Genomic DNA, 24,273 nt, shown 5'->3' with positions numbered 1-24,273 from the left:
TCTTAAAAGAAAAAAAAATCATACAGCAATCTATCACCCAAACTGGTTATGGTTTATAATCATCAACTGATAATTCCACTAGTCTTCTGAAATTGTATTAAAAGCAAAACTCTGCAAACCATCTGATATTCAAAAGGATTTGTTATCCAAGACTCATTCGGTCGCTCAAAAATTATACATGATTCCAAGTTCCCTTGGCTCGGTGGTTTAGAATGTTCACACCCTGGGTCAATGCTAAGATCTGAGATGACTAAGAGGTATAGAGTGCTATATATATGGAAGCTGAGTATCTAGAAAGATCCTTAAAATGATCCATGACTGCTTTAATATGAAAAATCTTCAAGAGAGTGGTGAGCTACCATTTAAGGAGCTAACTTAAGCAAAATCAGTAAATGGTGCTTGACTGCAAACTGCGAGGCAGACAATAGGAAAGATAACATAAATTCTGAACCCTAGGTGGTAAATTTGTTTCTTACAGGGTTAATGATTTGGAAACTGCTTTACAGGTATACTGGGGTTGAACAGTGATGAGGATGGTAGATGATGCAAGCTGGGTTTCTCATTGTCAGGGAGAGACATTACAGAAAAGCAAGTAGGGAAGGCTAGCATGAATCTATGGTACAGGATTAGTCAGGGCATCCATAGGAATCCACCCTTGGTTTAATATGCATACAGATGGACAGATGCAGACATAACTACATAGACGTGTGGGTCCACAGGTTAGTATACAGGCATGTATTTCCTAGCTCTGTCTGCTGGGAGGACCTAGAAACAGTGACCTACCAGTAGAACAAGCACACCCAGCACCTAGAGCTTGGTTTCTAAACCAATGAAGGGAACCAAGCCTCCTTGGAGAAATGGATTATTCTGAGGCTGGGGCAGAGAAGGTAAAGATGAGCCTGGACTATCTTCTTATAGTGCCTGGAAGGAAGAAAGTGCTCAAAAGGAATAGGAGCATGTCAAAGGACATAGGAGCCAACCTGAAACAACTCCCAATGGCCCAGGCTAGAACAATTCCAACAACAAAACAAATGACTTAGTACTGAATTATACCCCTACTCCCTCTCCAGGGACAGAGATCAATTTCTCTCCACTTGAGTATGGGCTGGACTTAGTGACTCATGTAGAGTGAACAGAGCATGAAAATGGAAAATTAGCAACTTTACAGTGGAGAGCTGGCAGACACTGCCTTAACCTAGTGATCAAGGTGAATGCCACCAGTAATGTCATGTGGATGTCACTTACTCCCTGATAGGGTGTGATGAGAAGGGCACTTCACTTTTGTCGTTTTCCCCCAAACCCATAAACTCAGTCCAATCATGAGGAAAACATCAAACAAACCCAGACTAAGGGACGGTCTATAAAATATCTAAGCTGTACTCCTCAAAAATGTCAAGGTCCTGCAAAACAAGGAAAGAGCAGGAGACTGCCAGAGAGCAGAGGAGACTAAAGATGACTACAAGTCTGAGTAGTGTATAATGGGGATGGGGGGAGGGATCGTCCACACCACAGTTTTTGCATGTTAAAATTTAAAAAACTGTTAAATCTTTAAAAGTTGTATATATTCCAGATTTGAGTAGATGCTCGTTCATGTTCCTACTGTATGCCCCCTTATTCTTTACTTTAGTGCCGTTTCCTGTATCCATCAGTTTCACACCCCTGTGAGATCCACTGGGAAAAGCCTGTTTCTTCTTTAGTAAAATATTCCATCTCACTGAAGTATCACAGCATTAACGGAGGTTGACACATGCCAGGACCCAGTATGTGTGTGCCGTGAGTCCCCACATTCGTTCCACATCACTCTCTGGTTTCTGACTTCTCTATCTTCTCACGTTTGGACTCATGCCTTTGTCACCTACAGGACCGCCACCTTCTGAGAGATCTGAAGCCCACGCCACTCCTCCCATGGCTGGTCCTCCACCCTGGGCACTTCTGTGCATCATGGGAGGGACTGTATTTAAGGACAGCTGGCAGTCGGTGAGGATCTTCAAACTGCCCATAACTAGGTCTAATTGAAAAACTGCACATATTGTTATGTTATAATTAAATATATTTACATCTTTAACCCTTTAGGAAATGTAAAAAGAGTTACACAGTAATAAACCCAAATCATAACTGCAATAATAACATAAGGGCTGCTGTAATGGTCTACGGTCAGCATCCCTGAGGTAGGCATCATTATCCTCATTTTATGGATGAGGAGATTGGGGCTCAAAGAGGTTAAAGTAATTTCTGACAATCACACGACTAGTTGGTAGCAGATCTAGCATCCAATTTCTGCTCTACTATACCGCAAAGCCCAAAGCTCATTCCATTATGTGATAACTTCTCCCGTGAGTTTAAAAACTCACAGGAGTTCTAGATTTTTTCACACTCCATGATACTAATCAGGAACAATTTTCAATATTAGCAATTCCCCCTTCTTCATTCTAGTTCCAAAGGAAAATAAATATATATCCTGTGAACTAATTATTATTCCAACATGAATTCCTCATTTGCAGCATCTCCTGTGTGACTTGAAACACCCCCTTGGGCACTATCCATCAGATGCACCTTGCAGTCCAGCTCGCTTCTTCAGCTCTGACACCCAGTCGGGGCTGTCGTCATCTTCCTCAAAGTCCCTGTGAAAAACAATTTGGATGATAAGCCTTTCTGTTAGGGACACAGTATTTGTTGATGGATTCAAAGCAGAACACCACCAGAACAATATTTAAGTTTTCGAAAAATGAGTTCCATAAGGCAATTGAACAGAGAAATACTTGTTAGTTCTTCCAAAAGATCACTTCTTTCACGTTTCTAATTGTTTTTCAATATACAATCCAGTGTATTAAAAATAACTAGTCCAAGCTGAAAGGTTATACCGTGTTTCCCCGAAAATAAGACCTACCCACAAAATAAGCCCTAGAAGGATTTCTGAGCATTTGCACAATAGAAGCCCTACCCCCAAAATAAGACCTAGTGATGGGCGTGGCTATGCAGCGTATCTGCACAATCCATGCATTTCCTCTCGGAGTGGTAAAGAAGACGAGCAGCCCTTCTCATCTGCCCCATGAGAGCTCTATGGCTCAACACGAGAGACTGGGGCCAATAGTTCTAAAGAAAATAGAGTCGCAAGAAATTCAGGATGGAATTCGGGGTTTGGGGAGTTATGATGATGTTCCAGAAGAAGACGACTTAACTATATTAAAATAAATGTAGATTGTTGTACCATACTTAAAAAACATAAAACATCTCCTGAAAATAAGCCCTAGCGTGTCTTCTTGAGGAAAAATAAATATAAGACCCTGTCTTATTTTTGGGGAAACATGGTATGTATAGGGCTCAGCCGGGAATTTTGCAATATCAGAACACGTTACCCATCCTGGACAAAAGTGAAAAGTAATGTAACAAGATCCTACTAAACCTGAAAGTATTATGGTCTAAATTTATGGTTTAAATTAAACCACAGGCGCAAGCTCCACAACTCAAGCTCCCTAGGTATATCCCAACGTACGTGTCCTCCTCCTCCAGCTCAGGCTGGAGTCGCTCTGGATCCAACATGACAGAGTCGTGGCCTCCATCGACACTGTCTGATGCTTCTGTTCCTTCAGACAAGGGGCCTTTCAAGAAGTCTTCTGAACCTTCAGGGAATATGAACAGAAGGTACGCCCATTTAGACAGCATTTCCTTATTTCATGCATTTCAACTAAAATCCTCTACAAGCTTGCTGGCTACTAAAAGCCAATGCCATGCTCTGTATTTTTTCGTTTGTTTGTTTTTTGCAGTGTCTCCTCACATTACCCAGCATAATTTTTGGCATAAAACAGGCTCATGAAGCATCAGTATGTGGAATTAAACTTAAAAGCAGTAGTTTCTTCAAGAGGAAAAAAAACCTCAGAAATTAAAATAAAAACCTTCGAATATAAGAACTTACATTAAGGCATTAAAAGTTATCTTTGGAAGTTGGATTACAGTTAATTTTTTTTTTCCTTTGAGCTTTCCCCTTCCCAGTTTTCACAATGGAGGGGAGGAAGGGTAGAGAATTAAAGGAAGACCACATGCATGCTTTTAAAGAATTTTGTAAGCAGTGATTACTTTCAGATTTTTTGCTTACAGAATAAAAACCTAATGTAAAAATACAGGCTAAATCTTATAAAAGTCATTTCAAAATGGAACTATGATATATTTTTTAAACAGGGACTTTCTCAAAATGACAAAGACTTCATCATTAGACCACACACAAAATCCAAGACCTAAAATTGCTAAATTGGAATTCAGAATCATTACTCTTCTTTAACATCTTCCTCTCCTCGGGCCTCCCATGATATTCTGTGCTCAGCTCTATCAGAATGGATATACTACAGAGCACTACAATTCTCTGTGTATTGGGCTCCCAGGTAATGAACTTCTTCATCCTTCAGGGCAGGCATCGTGTTTTATTCTGTTTTTTATCTTAATCTAACACACGTTAGGCACTCAATAAATATTGACCAAATAAACAAATACAACTAAACCTGTTACAATAAATATAGTTAAGACTTCCCATACCATTACATGCTCTACTTGGTATAATTTATCTTAGATCTTAACCTAGCCAGGTGGTTTAGTAATTTAATTATCAATATTACACACAGAGGCACATCCTTAATGTAGTCCCTGGCCCTGGATTCCAAAGGATAGTATAATAAAAAGTGATTTTATATATTTTAGTAAAAATGTCTGTAGAAAAAGATTTAAAAATCAAATCCTAATTGTTCACCCTTTTTGAGCTCTACTCAATGTAACAGAATTCAAGTACACAACAAAAGGAATCTTGGAGTTGTCACTAAAACAGTGGCATATTTACATCGTAAAAATAGGCTACTCTTAAAGGAAGTAGTAGCATGATTATTAAAATAAGCAAACTAATGAGCGAATAGAAGTAAAGTAGTTCTATGGAAAATTTTAATTGTAGCTGAAGATTAGCTAGAAAAGATTCAAAAACACATAAAGCCGAGGTGCCGTGGCTCATGCCTGTAATCTCAGCACATTGGGAGGATTGCTGAAGCTTAGGAGTTTGAGACCTGCCTGGGCAACATAGCAAGACCCCAATTCTACATAATTTTTAAAAATTAGCCAGGCAATGGTGGCATGCACCTGTAGTCCCCGCTACTCAGGGAAGCTGAGGCAGAAGCATCATTTGAGCCCAGGAGTTCAAGGCTACAGGGAGCTAGGATCATGACATTGCATTCCAGCTAGGGTGATGGAGTGAGACCCTGTCTTTTTAAAAGAAAAAAACACTGAAAAATATAATGCTATTAATTATTTTATAACTTTAAAATCAAAAGGTTTCTGGAAGGGGGAATGGGAATGGGGAGTTATTATTTAAGGGGTACAGAGTTTCAATTTTGGAAGATGAAAATGTTCTGTGGGTGAATGGAGATTATAGCTGCACAACAATGTGAATGTACTTAATGTCACTGAACTGTATATTTTTAAATGGTTAAAATGTTAAATTTTATGTTTTATGTATGTGCCACAATGAAAAAAAATCGAAGGATTTCCATGGTCACACAACAGACATGAATTACCTGGTCTATATATTGTGTATGTTTGAAATGCCAAGCTGAGATCAGCGTTCTTAAGGATGTTCAACAAGGTGTCCGGGGTCTCTTTGAGCCACTGCTTACGAGTGTTATTTTCATTGTACTTTATTACAGAACCACCTAGTTGTAAAAAGATAAAAATTAGTGCCAAGTAAAAAAAGATTTTTCAGCATCTATCTTCCAGATCATATTTCAAACAAAGTTAGTTATGTTTGGCCCTCATCTAAAATATATTTCACTCACCTGTTATGAGCAGTGTCCTTACATGTAATACCAAATATCCTTCAAAAACATTAAAGAAAAAACCTCTAGCATATTGAGTAACTATTCGAAAATGTTCTATAATAAAATAATAGTATTCAATCTAACCACTAACCTCTATCGTCCTCTGCGGGGAAACTGGAGGTAAGTATGGATAAGTTTTCCAAAGCTGTAAGAGCTGTACTGGGTGCATCTTTCTCCCATTGTCGCCTCTGAGGGCTTGGTGAACTGGCTTTCCTCAGATGGACTGATTCATTACCTGATTTTAAAATGTTAAAAAGGAACACTAAGCATATTATTTTATTTACTCATCTACATTCACACACATATTCTAACAATAATATGGAAGTATTTCTTTTCTCTTTCAAATTCTGATCTAGCAACAATGTTCTTTCAAGTCTAAGTAGCAAAGGAAATGAAAATAAAATCCAAAATGAAAATGTAAAATGAATCATTAAAAGTTATTTTAAAAAAGCAATATGCATATAGTTACATATTACACATTGTATAAGAATGAACCCCTGAGGGACTTATGTATTACACAGTATGCTATATGTATACTACAATATATACTACTTTTCCTAATGGCGCTAAATACTAGTTTCTTTTTTTATTTTTTTGGTATGTAAATATTGCAGTAACATTAAATAAAGTACTGGATAGGCAAACAAATATCTGCCTGTATACTTGCTTATGATAACTAAGACCTGGTAACATGAAAATTGGTACTCCTTCTATGTTCCCTAACTCCACCTAAGCAATGATCAGAATTTGAGTAACGTACCTTTTTCTTCTCTGTTTACTCTCCTCAGTGTACTTTCAGCCACATTTCTATTAATGCTTTCTAAATCAGTATGGCTACACTTTCCACCTTGTTCTTCCTCTTGCTTTAAAAGAGATTAAAAGTACAGATTCAATAATGCTTGAATTGCTACAGAAAAGGTTAACAAATATGCAAAGTCAGTTATTTTCATTTTAGATAAACATTAACAAATTAAAAACATGAAGTCATAAAACACCAAATACTTGTATATTATATCATATAGAAGACATGTATAACAAACATATGCATACATACATATATGTATATTAACCATAAACCTACATACATATAAATATATTATTTTATTTATTTTTTAAGACAGAGTCTCACTCTGTTGCCCAGGCTAGAGTGCCACGGCGTCAGCCTAGCTCACAGCAACTTCAAACTCCTGAGCTCAAGCGATCCTTCTGCCTCAGCCTCCCGAGTAGCTGGGACTACATACATGTGGCCCGCCCAGCTAATTTTTTTTTCTATATATATTTTTAGTTGGCCAATTAATTTCTTTCTATTTATAGTAGACATGGGGTCTTGCTCTTGCTCAGGCTGGTCTCAAACTCCTGACCTCAAGCAATCCTCCTATGTCGGCCTCCCAGAGTGCTAGGATTATAGGCGTGAGCCACCACACCCAGCCAATATATTATTAATAATAGCTATATATTAATACATTGACAGCCATTAATATCAATGATTACAAATATGAAGAAGATATATAAAATAACAGAGATAAATGACAGGTCTTTATTGAGGAAAAGAGTGATGGAAAATTTCATGATGGTTTGCTATACTGGGTTTTTCATGCTGTAATATCAAAATGAGCTATTGTATAAAGTTGCTATATATGGTCAAAATGTTCCCACTTAATTTAGTATTTTTTCAAATTATCAAATCCCTTGATTTATTTCATGAAGTATAGTAGTAACACTATGTAGTTTTTATTAAATCTGCATGTATTTTCAGAAGGAATACAGATTTAGTACCTAGACAGTCCCAGGCACACTGGGGCCTTGGCTGGCACACTGAGTTTTTACCACAATAAAAAACAAACAGAAAGGCAGGCAGAAACAAGATATTCATGACTCAAAGCAGGACAAAGTTCTCTCGCATCTGTATTAAAACCACCATCATCAATAATTAACTCTTTGCACTCGGATGTCGAGTGTGGATAATGTCTAGTGAATGATGAGAAAAAAGTGAGTGCAAAGGGTTTAAAATGAAAAAAACAAGCACAGTAAGCTGGATGCTATGGTGCACACCTGCAGTCCCAATTATTCAGGAGGCTAAGGCGGGAGGATGGCTTGAGCCCAGAAGTTTGAGACCTGCCTGAGTAATAGAGCAAGACCTTAAAGAGCCTCTAAAGAAACTAAAAAACCCAAACACAATAAATGGTGATCTGAAGTGGCTCAGCTGGCAGTGCAAGACAACAGCTCCAGATTACTTCTCGTGATAACACTGGAGCAACCAGCTCACAGCCTTCCTTTCAGATATCTCACGGCACTTAAGGGCACCCAGTAGACAGATGTTTCATAAATTTAATTTTAAAACACTTACCACCAAGCTTGCTTCATTTCCCAAAGCTATCCTGATTCTGCTGGGGTCTGCTTAAAAAAAATAGAGAGAGAGAGAGAGAAGATAAAAAGAGAAAGCACTTAAAGACTCATTCAGTTCCTAACATGACCTGCATAAAACTTGACAGGTGACTTTTTAAAGTCAAAGAGCCAAAGCTCTTTGCTATCCTAAATAGGGATATCAAGCTGTAGTCACCCAGTAATACACCCTGGCTGTTGAAAGAGTCTATTTCTGTTGTTTTATTCCCAATGTTAAAATCTGAAGGTTAAAAGACATCTCTATTCACTTATGCCAACATGTTTCAGCACTAAGCGGTAATATCCTCTGCAGACTTGAAGGCTGCTCTCCCCCTCAGCACATGCTTGTGGAGCCTGTGCTTTCCCTGACAGCTGTCAAAGAAGTGAGCAGCTGATTCACTCACAAGGGACCAGCAGGAGGCAGCAGACAACTCTGGCAACTGATCCCTTTGGCAGGGATGGCTCCTGCCTCATGTTCCTCTGGCAGAGCCCTGCAGTTCATGTCCCTTATTCATTCAACATTTTAAAACTTGCTATTGAATATCTTTGATGACAAGCACTGAGAATACAAGAGTGAGCAAGCCAGACATGATCCCTGCACTTCATTGCTCTGGTCTCACTATCTATGGACTAAATTGGAGATGTCACCAGACTCACGGTTCCAATACAGTGGCATTTCTCTAACTTGGGAGGCTGGGTTTATTCCTCCATAAACTACTTTAATCCTCTCTTTATAAAAATTGTATAACTACTTTTCCAAACTATCTTGAAATTTTTCTTAGTTCTGTTTCCTCTTACCCAGTGTTTTAAAACTAATTTCCCACTATGCTGGGATGTGAACAAAAGCTACAAAATATTAACAGTATCTAAAATAAAATTAATACCAAAGCAAACTGGTAGAACAAAGAAAACTGGCTATCTCTTAAGTAATGGGGAAAAACTTGAATTATAAGACTGAAGGGGTTTCTTCCAAAAATAACAGTTAACAGTTAACTTTAAGAAAACAATAGAGTTTTCACAATGTTTCTTTTGTAGTATGTGAGTATAACACTGACATAAAGAGCACCAGACGATGGAGGTGTGGCACATGTCCCAACAGTGGGTGATTTTTACACTTTTTAGCTCTTCTCCCTCATTCTGTTCATATCTATTATCTTTGTGAGATTTCTTCAGAAGGAAGTCATTGATGACAAATGAAAATGAATAAAAATAGCTTTGAAAAAATTCAGAGGTGACAACTTCCAAAGAGACAATAAATTAAATTTGATATTTGCTCAGGATAGACTACAGCTATTATGCGGATGGTTCCCAACTTTTAAAAAGGCTCTGGCTTTTGTTTTTAATAAATTTAATTTTTTAAGCACAGTTTTAGATTCACAGAAAAATGGCCCAGAGAGTATAGAGACTCCCACATACCCCTGTGTCCCCCACACCACCTCCCCCATGCTGCACCATTACAGTCAAGGAGCCTACACGGACTCATCACCCAAAGCCCACAGCTCACATTAGAAAAGGCTCTGCGTTTTTAAAGAATGATATTTCTTCAGAAACTTGGGGATACATTTTTCCTGCAAGATCAGTGTTATATTTTCATGGTTAGATTCCTAGGCCAGTCCACAGAAGCCATCTACCTGACCCACGACAAGCCAGAGTAAATATGGTACTCACACTACACAGAGAACAATCTTTCCACCACTGAAGTGTCCAAACTAGGCTTTTATTTTTATTATTCTTATTATTCCAGGGAAAAAGATAAAATTAAAAGATAAAGTTCAGTATAAAATTATGTCTGGAATAACAAAAAGAAAATTTTGATTTGAGGAGTATCTCCAATAATGATTTCAATAATTTGAAAATTATATTTTCTTTTCTGTTCTACTGTATTTTTAAGAGCACTCAACAATAAATAGTTTTTCCAACATTCTTACCCTTTTTGCTTGGTATATTATGCTTAGTTTTTTTGGTTTCTTCTAATATCTGTTCACCATATTCTGTGATGATCTGAAATGTAAAGTTGAAAATTTAAAGATATGAAATACACTTTTCTATAGACATTACCATAAGTTCATTTAATCATCAACATTCCTCAGCACAATATTTAAAGCTGAAAAATAAAAATGTCATTTAAAGAATACATATCGTTTAGATGGCGAGACAAATATGGACATTTATTTATGTCTAGAAAAAGGCCTGGAAGGATATGCAAAGTGGAACCGTGATTATACTTGGGGAACAGCACTGTGGGAGAGAAAAGAGCATGGGGAGGAAGTTTTAACTTTCTAGTTTTTAATACACTTCTGCATCATTTGAATTTGTTTTCTTTTTGGCAGGGGTGACAGGGTCTCACTCTGTTGCCTGGGCTAGAGTGCCGTGCGTGGCACCAGCCTAGCTCACTGTAGCCTCAAACTCCTGGGCTCAGGCGATCCTCCTGCCTCAGCCTCCTGAGCAGCTAGCACACCAGGGGTCCCCACCACGCCCAGCCCATCATTTGAATTTCACAAGTACGTGTACCATGGAACTGTGTGTAAAAGACAACACACCATTTTACCACACACTTGAAAACTGTTCCCAGCCCGCCCAGTGCCTGTCGCACCTCAGGGGGTAAGCACTTCTGGACGCGCCGAGCCACGCTGCGTCCGGAGAGCAGCGTGGTAGCCGAGGGGCGGTGTGAAGGGTTCCGTTTAAACATCTGCTTCACTAGACACTGAAGCTCGTAGGAGTAGTGCGACGGCAGTGGACTGACGGACCCTTGACATATTTTCAGGATAAGATTTTTCCAACTATTTGCCTGAAACTGAAAAGTAAAAAATTTTAACTTTAAAAGAGGATACAGGGAAAGAATATGGAAATCAGAAACTACCAGAGGAGCTAAAAGCATATAAATTACTTTAATTTTACAAACTTGCCAGATACCTGCTCATTTTCTTTCTCTAGGGATCCTTAAGATACTATCCTATAATTTTATGGTGGTTCAGGTCTAGAAAGGCAACACATGAATAATAAAAAGCTCCCCCCTCTAGAGAAAGTCTTTTCTTTCAGGAACCCATTAGTTCCTGCTTTGGGTACTTTATTTGTTGTAACCAATGGTTTTGCAGATATATATTTTTAAATATATTTTGAGAATCAAAGTAATACATACGTACGGCTTCTTAAAAAGTCAAATGATAGTAACAGGCCTCTAAAAAGTATACTATTCCTCTGCTCCACTCCTTCCCAGAACCCCCCAGGCGTGCTGCAAAGCAACGCACACGTCAGACTTGTCCAGTCTACTGCAAAATCCTTTTCACCGCTCTTGTCATTAAAGTCAAGATATAACACATGACAGATGGGAATAACTTTTTAAAAGTTTTCAATGTATAATAAATATATTGGAACTAACATTAGATGTCAGCCTTGGTACTGCTTATATAAAAACACGTCGGCATTCTGTCTTGAAAGTATATTGCCCTACTGATAAAAAATGCAAGTGAAGATACCAAAAAAGAAAAACCAACAAATAACAAAGGAAAAATTCAGGCAATAAAAAAATAAGATTGAAGCTGCTTTGCCTCTGGCTTTTTAGCCATTCTATTGGTTTCCTGCATTTCCTACAGGTTTGAGAGCGATTTCTGCCTTCAAACAGACAAAAGACAACAGATCTAGTACCAAATATTCAGGGCACTGTAGTCCTTAATGCTTACTCTTGCTAGTAGAAACAAGAATGTGTATAGCAGTTACCAGGGGCTGAGGGGAGCGTAGAATGGGGAGTAATTATTTAATGGTTACAGAGTTTCTGTTTGGAGTGATAGGGAAGTTTAACAAATAGGTAGTAGTAATGGTTGCACAATATTGTGAATGTAATTAATGCCACAGAATTGTATACTTAAAAATAGTTAAAGTGGAAAATTTTGTTATATATATTTTATCAAAATAGAATTAAAAAAATTAAGAATAGCAAAAGAAGAGAGGGAGGGAGGAGGGAAGGGAAGGGAAGAAAAGAAAGGAAGGAAGGAGGGAAGGCAGACAGGCAGGCGATACATAGCACAACAGAAACTAAACAATGGAAATTTCCTATTAGTATATGCTACAAAAGCGGCTCAAGGCAAAGAGGATAGCAGTGGAAACATATGAAAACTTTTATAATGACTTCAACCTAGAGAAGCAAACTGCCAACTGGAATTTGGCACATTACTTAGGACTCAGCCAGATATGACAAGCTGCCTCTTCCATTTTGCATGCCATACTTACTGGATGCCTGAGGGTACAGAGTTCATACAGAATGCATCCCAAGGACCAGATGTCACTGGAAGCACAAAGAAGCAATGTAATAACCGATTATCAGTTAACATATGAAAATATATGGATTTTCTAATACAGAAAGATGAAAAATTATCCTACCTTTAATAAGAATAGATATCACAAGTAATTCCTAGATATTAAAACATACAGTAATTTTGGTCTAATACTTAGACACTTACTAAGAGTAATGTTCACAATAAAACTCTCTGCTTCCCAAGCCTCACCTCTCCAAATGAGGGTAGTTCTGATATCCATCCAGTAGCATTTGGGAATTCAGTAGCAAGAGGGAATATTTGCAGACTCAGATTATCATAGCTGAAAGAAGGACTCTAGAAGACATTCAGTGCAGCTTCCACTCGGAATGCCCTATGCACAGCACCGAGCCTCTGATTGCATCTCCTAATGGACAGCTCTGTACCTTGGTCAGAGTCTGTTCCCCTGCTGGACAGTTCTAAGGGATACCATTCTTTATCAAAATACCATACTTTATCATACTTTATCAAAAAGCCAAAGTGCGGCTGGTTGCAGTGGCTCACACCTGTAATCCCAGCACTTTGGAAGGACAAGGTGGGGAGGATCATTTAAGGTCAGAAGTTCTAGACCAGCCTGGGCAACACAGTGAGGCCCTGTCTCTACAAAAAATTTTAAAAATAGCTGGGCGTAGTGGCACTTGTTTGCAGTCCCAGCTACTGAGGAGGCTGAGGCAGGAAGATTGCTTGAGCCCAGGAGTTTAAGGCTACAGTGAGCTATGATCACAGCATTGCACACTCCAGCCCGGATGACAGAGCAAGACTCTATATCTTAAAAAAAAAAAAAAAAGAAAGAAAAGGCAAAATGTATCTCTGGGAACTCTCTCTACCCTCAGGGTTATCTCTGTATTCCCAAACAAAGAGAACAAGACTACTGACTCTTCCACAAAGTAGCTCTTCAAAATCAGAAGAGTTTTATAGTTGGCCCTATACCCTAATCTGTTTCCTCCATCATTCTCACCATCTACTAGTCAGCTTCTAAACATTTTCTTTTCTTTTTTTTTAGAGATGGAGTCTTGCTATGTCACCCAAACTAAAGTGCAATGGCTATTCACAGGCACGATCATTGCATCAGCCCACAGCCTTGAACTCCTGGGCTCAAGCAATCCTCCTGCCTTAGCCTCCCGAGTAACTAGGACTACAGGCGCATACTATCATGCCCAGCTAATTTTTCTTATTTTTTGTAGAAATGGGGTCTTCCTATGTTGCCCAAGTTGGTCTTAAACTCCTGGCCTCGAGCGATTCTCCCACCTTGGCCTCCCAAAGTACTGGGATTACACCATGTCCAGCCTAGTAACATTATTTAATATTTAGTCCATACTCAAATTTCCCCAATTGTCCCAATAAGTCCCTTCTACTCTAAAATGAATCTATTTAGATTTTCAAAAAACAAGTCAGCAGAAAGTAATGAGATTCTACTTCTAGGAATCCATGCCAAGAATGTGATATAAAACAATGACATACTTATGCACAAAAGGTATGTTAATCACAGCACTGTTTATGATACTGAAACTGGAAATATACAGCCAAAACCAGAGGAATGATTAAGTAAATTTTGGAAAGCCCTATGGTAAGGCAGCCATTACAAATATTTAAGAAGAGTTTAAATATGTGGGAAAATGAATATGATATAAGATAAAGTGAAAAAATAAAACCAGGAGACCAATTGTATATAGAATATATCAACAGTTTTAGGAGAAAAAAGTGACTGGATGGTGAAAAAAATCCCATCAAAATATTATTAGGAGTTGAGAAAAGTGGGTGATTTCCATTTCTTTTCTTACATATCTTTCTATTTCCAATCCTCTACATCCACCCATCCACACAATGGGCACGTATAACTTATATTCAGAAAATACATGTTTTAAATAATAAGGTCTTCATATTAACTTCCTGCAATTAAATAACCTAGCAACCAAGTGGTTATGATCTAGCCATATAAATGTTAACTCAGTCATATAATCTTTCAGTTCCCAAATGTTGGAAATCACCTGGTGATCTTGAAAAATTACTGATGCCTGCTTCCCATTTACTGACATTCTGATTTAATTGGTATGGATGCAATCTAGGCTCTGGGATTTTTAAAAGCAGGAGCAGCAAAGTTTGGGAACCAGTGTTATAATTCATATTGTCCCTAGAAATGACTAACCTTTCTTTCAGCATTTCAATTAGCTCCTCTCAGCTCTGATTAAAACGGTCAGAAAACTAAAACTTTCATCTAGAAGCCTAGGAATATAGATTCCATAGTGCTTTCAAATATGTATTTTAAAAACCAACATGCTCCACGCATCTGCTTTAAAGTAGCCCCAGACTCTAGCATTGTTTGCAGGCTACACTGCCTGTCACCAGTGACCCATGCACCAAATAAGTACACCACTTACCTTTTATTGTTATAAGGCAGGTTTTCCCAAATTTCTGGAGGCACATAATAAGGTGTTCCCACATAGGTACAAGCAAATGCCATCGGACTAAAACCATAAAAAGGCAAAGAATGATTACAGAGCATTCCTGAAAATGGACATTTTGATTACTGTCACTACTATAGAGCAGAGATACATACTTGGAGAGAAGACGGGCAGATCCAAAGTCTCCCAATTTTACTTTTCCATTTTGGGTGAGGAAGATATTCTGCATTTAAAAAGAAGAACTCAGATTATGTCTTCTGTCATCCAACTATGAGGCTGAGGTCTGCGGAGAAGCTGTCTTCCAAAGCCTGCTGATGATGGAGATTAAGGGTAGAAATGGAATGGTGACAGCCGAGTCTCTGAGTGGCATGGCACCATCCCCTCTTGACAGCTACACGTTCCCCTGTGTGGGAATTCAGGATGACTGCTTCGAAATCTGGCCAGCAAGTTTCAGGCTGTATCAGCAGGACCAATCAACCAGCTAGGAACCTGTGTTTGAGTGACTTCACCTGGTGGCAGGCCCAAGTGTCAACATATGGACTTTGTAAGTGGTCGCTAAGAGAGCCGAGAACACATTAACATATACTGTCATGCACCGCACATGACATTTTGGTCAACGGCAGACTACATATATGCTGATGGTCGCATAAGATTTTAATACTGTATTTTTACTGTACCTTTCTACATTTAGACATGTTTAGCTATACAAATACTTACCACTGTGTTACAGCTGCCTATAGTATTCAGTACAGTAACCTGCTATGCAGGTTTGTGGTGTAGGAGCAATAGGCTGTACCACATAGCCTAGGTGTGCAGTAGGCTATACCATCTAGGTTTGTGTACACTATGATGTTCACACAATGAAATTTCCTAACAACACATTTATGAGAATGTATCCCCTGTCATTGAGCAACACATGACTGTACTACTACAGAGATTTAAATGACTTTTTCTCAAGTAGTACCTTATTTGGTTAATATAAATATTCAATCTAAGGGTTCAAAGTTTCAGTTAGCATAACTAAGTTCTACAGATCTACTCTATAGTATGTTGACTATAGTAATAATAATGTACATTATACTTCAAAATTGCTAAGAAACTAGATCTTAACTGTTCTCGCCACAAAAAATGGTAAGTATATGAGGTGATAAATATGTAATTAGCTTGAGTTAATCATTTTACAATGTGTATATATACATATATATACATCAAGATATCATGTTGTACACTGTAAATATATATAATTTATATTTGTCAATTATATCTTAATAAAGCTAAGGGAAAATATTTTAAAATTTAAAAAGTAAATAATATATAAATAAATATTAGGCTGACAAATACTTCTAAACTAAATAAATATGTCCCCAAAGGACATAGAATAACACAGAAAAAAGACAATAAAATACTCTTAAGTTTCTTTTTTAACACATTAACCTCCATGTGAGGTTATTTATCTAACACTAGTATTGAGCCAGGGGCCTCGTGAAGCAAAACCTGGGCAAACCCCTGCAGTTGGTTTGTGAAAATCTTACTTGTTGATGTTCTTATTGTTACAATTAATATTGACAATTTTAAAACATGGATTAAAGGAAAAGAAGTCAATAAATTTCATTTTTCTATTTATGTTTACCTTTAAATTATACTTAAGCCTGACAAGTCAAGAAAAACACTTTAGCCTTATGAACTGTTTTTTAAGTTTTCACATTACTCTTTACATTACTAATTCTTAAGTTTTTATATTACTTTTTAATTGAAAAAAACACAGAAAACAATAAAAAATAATAAATTTTTCATTGAATTAGAAAGTATTTTGTTTTTGAAGTTTTTATTCTATTTTTGTAATAAAACACTGTGGCCCCAAGGAAAAAAATTTTTTTCTAATGTGGCAGTCAATGTGTTAAGTCTAAAAATGTATTCCACGCACCTTGGACTTGATATCTCTGTGTAGCACACGTTTCTTGTGAATGTGATTTACTCCAAGGCACATTTGTGTAAACCAATTAAATATCTGTAAGAAAAAAAAGTATGAAAAAGTTTGCAAAAATGAAAATGACTTCTTCATTTTAACCCCAAATTCCAAAAATCACCTCTAGGCCTTAGTTGATCAAGATTTTATATAAGTTCTGAGTACAGAATTCCTGAAAATAATAGTTCAACTAAGATTCAGTATTACCTAGAGAAATTCAAAAAAGCTGTGGCTCCCATGTTCCATCATCTTATGTATGATCCCAATAGCAATTCATTTTAATAAAACTTACACTATATTTTTCTTATATTTAACCAAATAAAAATATTTCTTAAATGCATACATAAGATAGCTCACTGCTTAGAAATATACTACAGATTTTCTAGTGTGATCATGTTGGATTTTCATTGAATTTTTCAGAATATACATATGGTAGTATTAAAAGATTTCATTATATTATAAACAATCCTTTGATTGTCAGCAATTTTTGCTTATAAATCCCCAGACAATAATACCCATAATTTCTAGGTGCCTTAGGGGTCTACAATTAAATATCAAACTGATTTTTTTTTCCATTTTTGCTATGAAGATTCATACATGTCAAGTCAAAGTTGACTTCCTTCTATGGAGCCCATATTTTTAACAATACAAATTCTAAATGAAGAATATTGATTTATATTTATTCATTATACTTTCATGATTTAGCTATAACCTAAATCAAACTAAGCCCCATTGGAGCTGTTTATTTAAATATTTTCCTTAGCCAATTCATTACAAAAATATTTAGTATACAATTAAAAAGGTAGAAAGTCCTGGCTTCATTCTTCTGATGGTCTAGCAATACACAATAAAAATCTACCTGCCTTCTAAAATTTCAGCACCATAAAAATCAAGATTTTAAATATCTACTACAAAATATGATGAGTAATATAATTTTGAAATTCTTGTAAGCATAGAAGAATTCCTTAATATTTTATAACCTGTATCAGTTTTACCTCCTACAACTATTTCAGGTGGCCACAGCCTGCAGACACTAAGCAGTTAACAGGGACACAGAAATCAGTCATTTCTAGCTAGTGCATCAGGTAATCACAGATACCAATGCTTTTATTTTAACTTACACAAAGTTTACGGGAAAAGCTGCTTCTAAACCCTGAGGGAAACTATGGAAATCAATCTCTTACCATATCTTCAGGAAATAACTTTCCTTTTTGCTGTTTAATCTTTTGCATCAGATCTCCTCCATCACAATATTCCATCACAATATACAAATGTCCTTCAGCTAAAACAGACAGAAGATTCTTTAGGAAAGCAGTAGTGGCCATAAATCAAAATCAGAAATGCACACATTTGGGGGAATTCATATTTACCTTCAAATGATTCTTTAAAGGCAACAATATTGGGGTGTTTCATTTTGGCTAACAGAACAGCCTCCTTCCTAGAATTCTGTGTATCAGAGAAAGACTGGGAAAATATTTTAAATAAGCATAAATTTAATATTGTACTTAAAAATAGTTTTCTAAATAATATAATTATATTATTATGCATAATAATATATAGTACTTCAGTGTATGATACTCGGTGCTAGATACAGTTTTATAACACTGTATTTTGACCCAACTAAAGTTTATCAAACTCCAGGAGAAAATATGTGGTGATTTTTCAACTACCGCTATATTTCGCATGCATAAGCTGGCCCCTTCCTTGTATTTTTACGAGTTTTTTTTTCATTCTTTATACGTGCAGAATGTAAACTAGTTTTAACATGAGCCTAAGTATCATTCAACTTGGATAGCCAGTATGCCACCAAAAACAGTATATACTAAAAGAAAAAAAAGGGATCTCATGTTTTGACTGTCTGCATTTCATCAGTCCACTGGCCCAAATGAAAAAACATTATGCTGGTGTGTTACTACATCAAGGATGCAAAAAGATGACATAAAAAGTAAGTTTCCTAAACTGTTTACCCCTAACATCCTCTATGAGGATGAAATTCTCAATGATTTATTTATCTTACAACCAAGAAATCACTACCGATTATGCACTAGCATAGGGGTTCTCAGACCGGCAGAATCAGCACTTGCTGGGAACTTGTTAAAAATGCAAATTCACAGGCCCACCCAGACCTACCCAGTCAGATTCCTGAGGGTGGGCACAGCAATCTGTTGTCACAGGCCCTCCAGATGATTATGATGCCCACTCAAGTTTCAGAATCACTGAACAAATCAAGAACACATTGGGAAAAAAAGACCTACCACTCTGAGAATTTTTTTAAATGTATTTTTAAAAAATTAATCAAAGTATTAGTAAGCAATCTCCCTGGCATGGATTCTTTCATAGGACAACTATGATATGCAGTAATAGTCTATGGAAAAATAAAACCTATAAACTTATCCAAGAATAGGTTCCTAACCTAAAAGGTTACCATTTTAGGTCTTTGTTCCTCATTTGATTTTTATGTTCCTTTTTCATTAATATTGTAGCTGATTTGCTTTTGGCAAAGATTTCCTACACTGTTGGGTAAACAAAAGTGTAAATTATTACCAATCACTCAGTGAGATAAAATAAACAGTAATCACCACCAAATTTTTCTCCCTTGTTAATTACAATATCCTAAGAACCACATAAATCAAGCCCTTGTAAAACTAATGAATAAAGTGATTATGTCTTGCATGAAGAAGTTCCATGTTAAATATCAATAAGTTATTTTCTTACACAAACTACATGTACACTTTTAAGCGAATTTCTTTAGCAGTGACCTTAGGAAGCCTTATTTCTTTCATGGCAAACATCCGATTACTGCTTTCCTGCTGAACCAAAAGAGCTCTGCCAAAGGAGCCCTCCCCGATCACTCTCAGGACTACGTAGTCATCCATGCTGGGGCAGCCTCACAGCTGGGCTCCACTCATGCAGTCGTCATGGGCTCCTGCAAACTACATTCAAGAACAGAAGCAATTGAGAATTAAATTTACTTTCAAAAGGCAGAATGAATTCAAAGTAGTGCAATTCATCATGACAAGACAACAGCAATGTATTCCTTTTGAAAGAGACCAGTGTATGCAACCCCAAAATATGCCCCTTCAGTGTAAGAATTGTTTTGAGCTGAAAGCAATTTGCTCTTTGCCCTCCCTCTTTCTGTCTAAATGTAGGGCACAAATTTTCCTATGTACAAGCAACAAATTTCTATTTGCAAAAGTGTCTTCCTCTCCAGTACTAGGAAGAGAACAACTCTTATTAATGGGGGTAGGTACCAATTTGAGTCTGCATAACAAACTTCACTAAATAACCCTTATCTTGTTAGTTCCCACATATTTATCTTCCTACAGTTTATCCTAGAAGCTCAACCTTTCCCTCTCTCTAGCTCTTCCTCCATAATTTACCACTCTTTGTTAAAATGGTATATAAGCTCCCTGATCTAACACTTCTTTACATTCATGCATATGTAATAAACTTTTTCTCCTGTTAACCTGTCTTTTGTTCATTTATTTTGCAGGGCTCCAGGTAGTGAGCCTAAAAGGGTGGAGAAAAAAAGGTTTTTTCCTCTTCAAGGTAGACTCTCAGCACCAACTCTGAGTCAGATGTTATAATCCTGAACAAATCTCTCATAGTCCCTGCCATTGTGGGCGTCCCATGCAGAAATAACCATAATCCTCCACAAATGTAAGGTGGTGAGTCTTACAGAAAGATCTATGCTGGCCTGCTGCAGAAATATCCAGAGAAATAGTATTTAAGCTGAAGCCTGAAGGATGAATGGAAGTTGGCTAGGCAAAGAGGAGGGACAGAGTGATCAAGGAAGAGGGAATCACATATTTAAGAACTAAAGAGATTGTGTTCGGTTCAAGACATTGAAAGAAGAATATAACAGGTTAATAAGGTAGACAGGGTCATATCTGAAGGCCACTGTAAGCCAAATTTAAGTGGCTAGATTTTATCCTCAGGATAATTAATGGGCTGTGTCTGAAGCAATATAAAATCATATCAAAATTGCATGTTAAAAATCATATTTGCATATTAGAAAAAATCACTCACTCAGGCTACAGACTGAATGGACCAGATGGTGGAGGGGCAGTAGGTCAGATCAGAGACAGGCCAGTTAGGGCCCCCCACAATAGATAAGGCAGGAAAATAATAATGAAATGAAATAGAGTGGTGGAATGGGGATGAAAAATGGGAGTAGTAACAGTTGACAAGCTGATAAGATTCTTGGTGATAAATTTATGCAGGACAACCAGGAAGAAAGAGGCAAGGTTGACTCCCAGGTTTCTGGCATGAACTGGGTGAATGGTGACACCATTCCTGAGAGAGGAAAGGCACAACGATTGTTATGTCTGGTTTTTTGTTTGTCTGATTTTTCTGGTGGTGGGAGTGTGGCAGGGGTGGGGCAAAACATGAGGGAGAAGGGAGACATGTTCCTATTTGGACATGTTGAGCTAGAGGTGCCTGGGACTCAATATTAAACAGACATCTAGAGTCTTTGACTTCAGCTTCCCCCTCTACATTTCCAGGATGAAACAGCTGGTAGGGCTGCTTCATACATAAGAGAAAATGAATAGAAAGTTCCTGGGCCAGGTGTGATGGCTCATGCCTGTATTGCCTGTAATCCCAGCACTTTGGGAGACTGAGGTAAGAGGATTCTTTGAGGACAGGAGTTCGAAACCAGCCTGGGCAACACAGAAAGCCACTGTCTCTACAAAGAAAAAAAAATTAGCTAGGTGTGGTGGCACACACCTGTAGTCCCAACTACTCCAGAGGCTTGAAGCCGGGAGTTTGAGGCTGCAGTGAGCTATGATTGCACCATTGTACTCCAGCCTAGGCAACAGAGCAAATAATGAATGAATGAATGCATGAAGTTCCTAACACTTTGCCTGGTGCACAAAACGTCCTGAATAAATGGCAGCTATTATTATTATTAAACCTTAGAAAGGTGATGCATTTTTTTAATTACAGGAAAAAACACTACAATGAATACATGAGTTTTCAAAAAGCTCATCTACAGTGTTTTTTTATTTTTCTTTAAACATCACACCACAAAGATTTATAAGACAGAGAAAGCATGACAGGTAAAGCAAAAGTCACAAACTAAACCCTATAATATAGAGACCTATAAAATTTCCAGTTTGTACTCCTGCCTATCATAGAATTACCAGGAAATACTAGAAATAATTTCTCCATATAACCAAATCAGATGCATTATCTTCAAAAACAATTCTTTTCAAGAATATTTATGTCTTGGAGTGTTTAGGCACGTGCAAGAAGTCCTTTACCACTATTCTAACTGACCCCTGGTATTTAACAAGGAAGCCAAGTTTTCCCATGTTTCTGCTCTTTGTTTCTTCGTGGCCTTGCTCTATGCAACAGAGAGTAACTGGAAAGCGAGAGCAACCAGACTTTTCTTAGCTGAAAACCACATTTGGTCCTGTCTGCTCTCAGTCAGTATTACACTCATAAGACCATCACAAGACCTGAACATGATCTGCATGTGTCAAGCAAATCTATTGGTCTCTTCGCATGTCGAGTGCAAACAACAACAACAAAAAAACCCAAAACAAGGCAAAAAATCCTAATGAAGTGTTTTGCAATGCCCACAAGTGGGATCACCGGTGAGGCAGGCTAAGCTCTGCAAGTGCACGCGCAGCAGCCGCGCTAGCGGGGAGAGCAGCCACCCCGTCCACGCGCGACCAAACCCTCGTTCCCGGACCCGCCGCCCCGCCCCCACGAGGCCAGGCCCCGACCCCCGGCCTGAGCCCCGCGGGCTGCCGCGGGGGTCCGCGGCCGGACGGCGGGGCGGAGTCCGCCACTCAATCCCGCTCGGCTTAGCGACCTCCAGCCCCACAGGCCCCGCGGCGCGACCACCCGCCGCGCCCCTCCCTCCAGAGGCGCCGCTCACCGCGTCCCCGGCGACCCGCGTCCGCTCCCGCCCCGCCACTGGCGGCTTCCGCGGAGCGCGCCGGGCCGGTTGTCTCTCTGGTTACGGTAAAGGAAGCCGCCTGGGGCTGGCGGGAGGCTCTGTTCTCGGAGTAGCCGGGCCTAGGAAGAGCACGTTTTAAAGCTGTTGCTCCAGGTTGTTCGGGAACGATGCTAATACTATTGAGGGAAAGTGACTCCACCCGCCCCCAGTAGCTTGAGTTCTGTCTCCAGGTTAAGCAAACAGCCAATGCAGGTAAGTTTTACAGGCACAGCACTCAGAGCTAGCTAGCACTTGGCAACCGTGCGACCTTTGGCCAGCGTGGAGGGCAGGGGAATGCTTTCCCATCTCCACTCCCAAAGGTGGCCACGTCCTACTCCCTGGGACCTGTGCATTTGTTCCCTCACGTGGCGAAAGGGAATTAAGGTTGCAGATGGCATTCGGGTTGCTGGTCTGATGACTTTAAAATAGGGAGATGATCTTGGATCATCTATCTGGGTGAGCTCAGTGTAATCACAAGGATCCTGTAAAGTGGAAGGTGGGCCAGAGAGGAGGTCGGAGTCAGAGGGAGATTTGAAGATGGAGGAAGGGGCCCCAAGAAGCTGGAAAAGGAAAGGAAACAAACGGCCCCCTTAGAGCTTCCCGAAGAAACCAAGTCCGGTTGACACCTTGATTTTAACCCAGTGTGATCTACTGTTACAGCAAGTGTTACAGCAGGTGGGCCCGAGGACAAACCGAGAGGCACACATAGAGAATCAAAGTTTATTTGCCGGTGGGCTCAGAGAGGCCTCGCCACCAAATTCTGAGCCCCGTCTACCGAATTTTCCCACTTTAATTAAGTTGGGGTGGTCCAAGGGGTGGGATATCAGGTGACTAATGCCTGCCAGGTTAGTTGATGTGTCTGGTAATAGGTTAGTATTATGTTGATGCACCAGGTAATAGGATAGTTGTTGCACCAAGTAATAGATTTAGTGTTATGCTGATGCCAGGTAATAGATTGGTTGGGTGGGCCAGGTAATAGGTTAATAATATGCTGATGTGGGTTTGGGTTTTCCGTGAGGGGTGGGGGTCTCAGGTGCCTGATGAGCCAAGTAATAGATGGGGGTTTTCCTTATCACTACTGCAAATTTCTGACCTTCAGAACTTTTGAGATAATAAATGCATGTTGTTTTAAGCCACTATGTTTGTGATAGTTTGTGACACCAGCAATAGGAAACAAACACAGCAAAGTTAACTAAACTTCTCTGTATAAAAATACAGTACCTCGCTTACAGGATTATTGTGAACAACATCTAATCATATTTTACTTGTAAATGCTGAATGTGTTCACTATAACAAGTGTCAACCAAAGAGTCACAGAGACTGAAATCCAAGTAAAGATGTTTACTAGTGGTCTTAGAATTGCAAATCGAGGAGCACTGATTCCAGAAGCATCTGAAGTTGTGTCTCAACCAGCTAT

The 24,273-nt window shown here is 38.5% G+C and overlaps 1 protein-coding gene and 1 long non-coding RNA gene across 4 annotated transcripts in view; one reads left to right on the top strand and one right to left on the bottom strand.

Moving 5' to 3' along the window:
• Positions 1-123: 123 nt before the first annotated feature.
• Positions 124-22,933, bottom strand: NEK3 (NIMA related kinase 3). 2 transcript variants are annotated; one of them, XM_076009435.1, is made up of 16 exons: positions 22,797-22,933; positions 19,669-19,842; positions 18,280-18,373; positions 18,094-18,191; positions 16,868-16,951; positions 15,099-15,166; positions 14,920-15,006; positions 12,459-12,513; positions 10,825-11,025; positions 10,160-10,232; positions 8,197-8,243; positions 6,610-6,712; positions 5,941-6,084; positions 5,550-5,684; positions 3,494-3,620; positions 124-2,621 (listed from the first exon to the last, which is right to left on the bottom strand). In XM_076009435.1, the coding sequence occupies exons 2-16, from the start codon at positions 19,783-19,785 to the stop codon at positions 2,537-2,539; spliced, it is 1,518 nt and encodes a 505-aa protein (XP_075865550.1). In that variant the 5' UTR covers positions 19,786-19,842; positions 22,797-22,933; the 3' UTR covers positions 124-2,536. The 2 variants fall into 2 exon arrangements, with proteins under 2 accessions (XP_075865550.1, XP_012638131.2); XM_012782677.3 differs by lacking the exon at positions 22,797-22,933 and having other exon boundaries at positions 19,625-19,790.
• Positions 22,604-24,273, top strand: part of LOC105881149 (uncharacterized) — a 9,831-nt gene continuing 8,161 nt past the window's right edge. Inside the window, exon 1 of one of the 2 annotated variants that reach the window (XR_012922453.1) lies at positions 22,604-22,882. This is a non-coding gene — a long non-coding RNA (uncharacterized LOC105881149). Of the gene's footprint in view, positions 22,883-22,979; positions 23,070-24,273 lie in introns of those variants that run through there. The other variant, XR_001158556.3, reaches the window with a different exon arrangement.

This window comes from Microcebus murinus, chromosome 13 (assembly GCF_040939455.1).
Source record: "Microcebus murinus isolate Inina chromosome 13, M.murinus_Inina_mat1.0, whole genome shotgun sequence".
Lineage (NCBI taxonomy): Eukaryota > Metazoa > Chordata > Mammalia > Primates > Cheirogaleidae > Microcebus > Microcebus murinus.
This window is presented reverse-complemented; position numbering and strand designations above follow the sequence as displayed.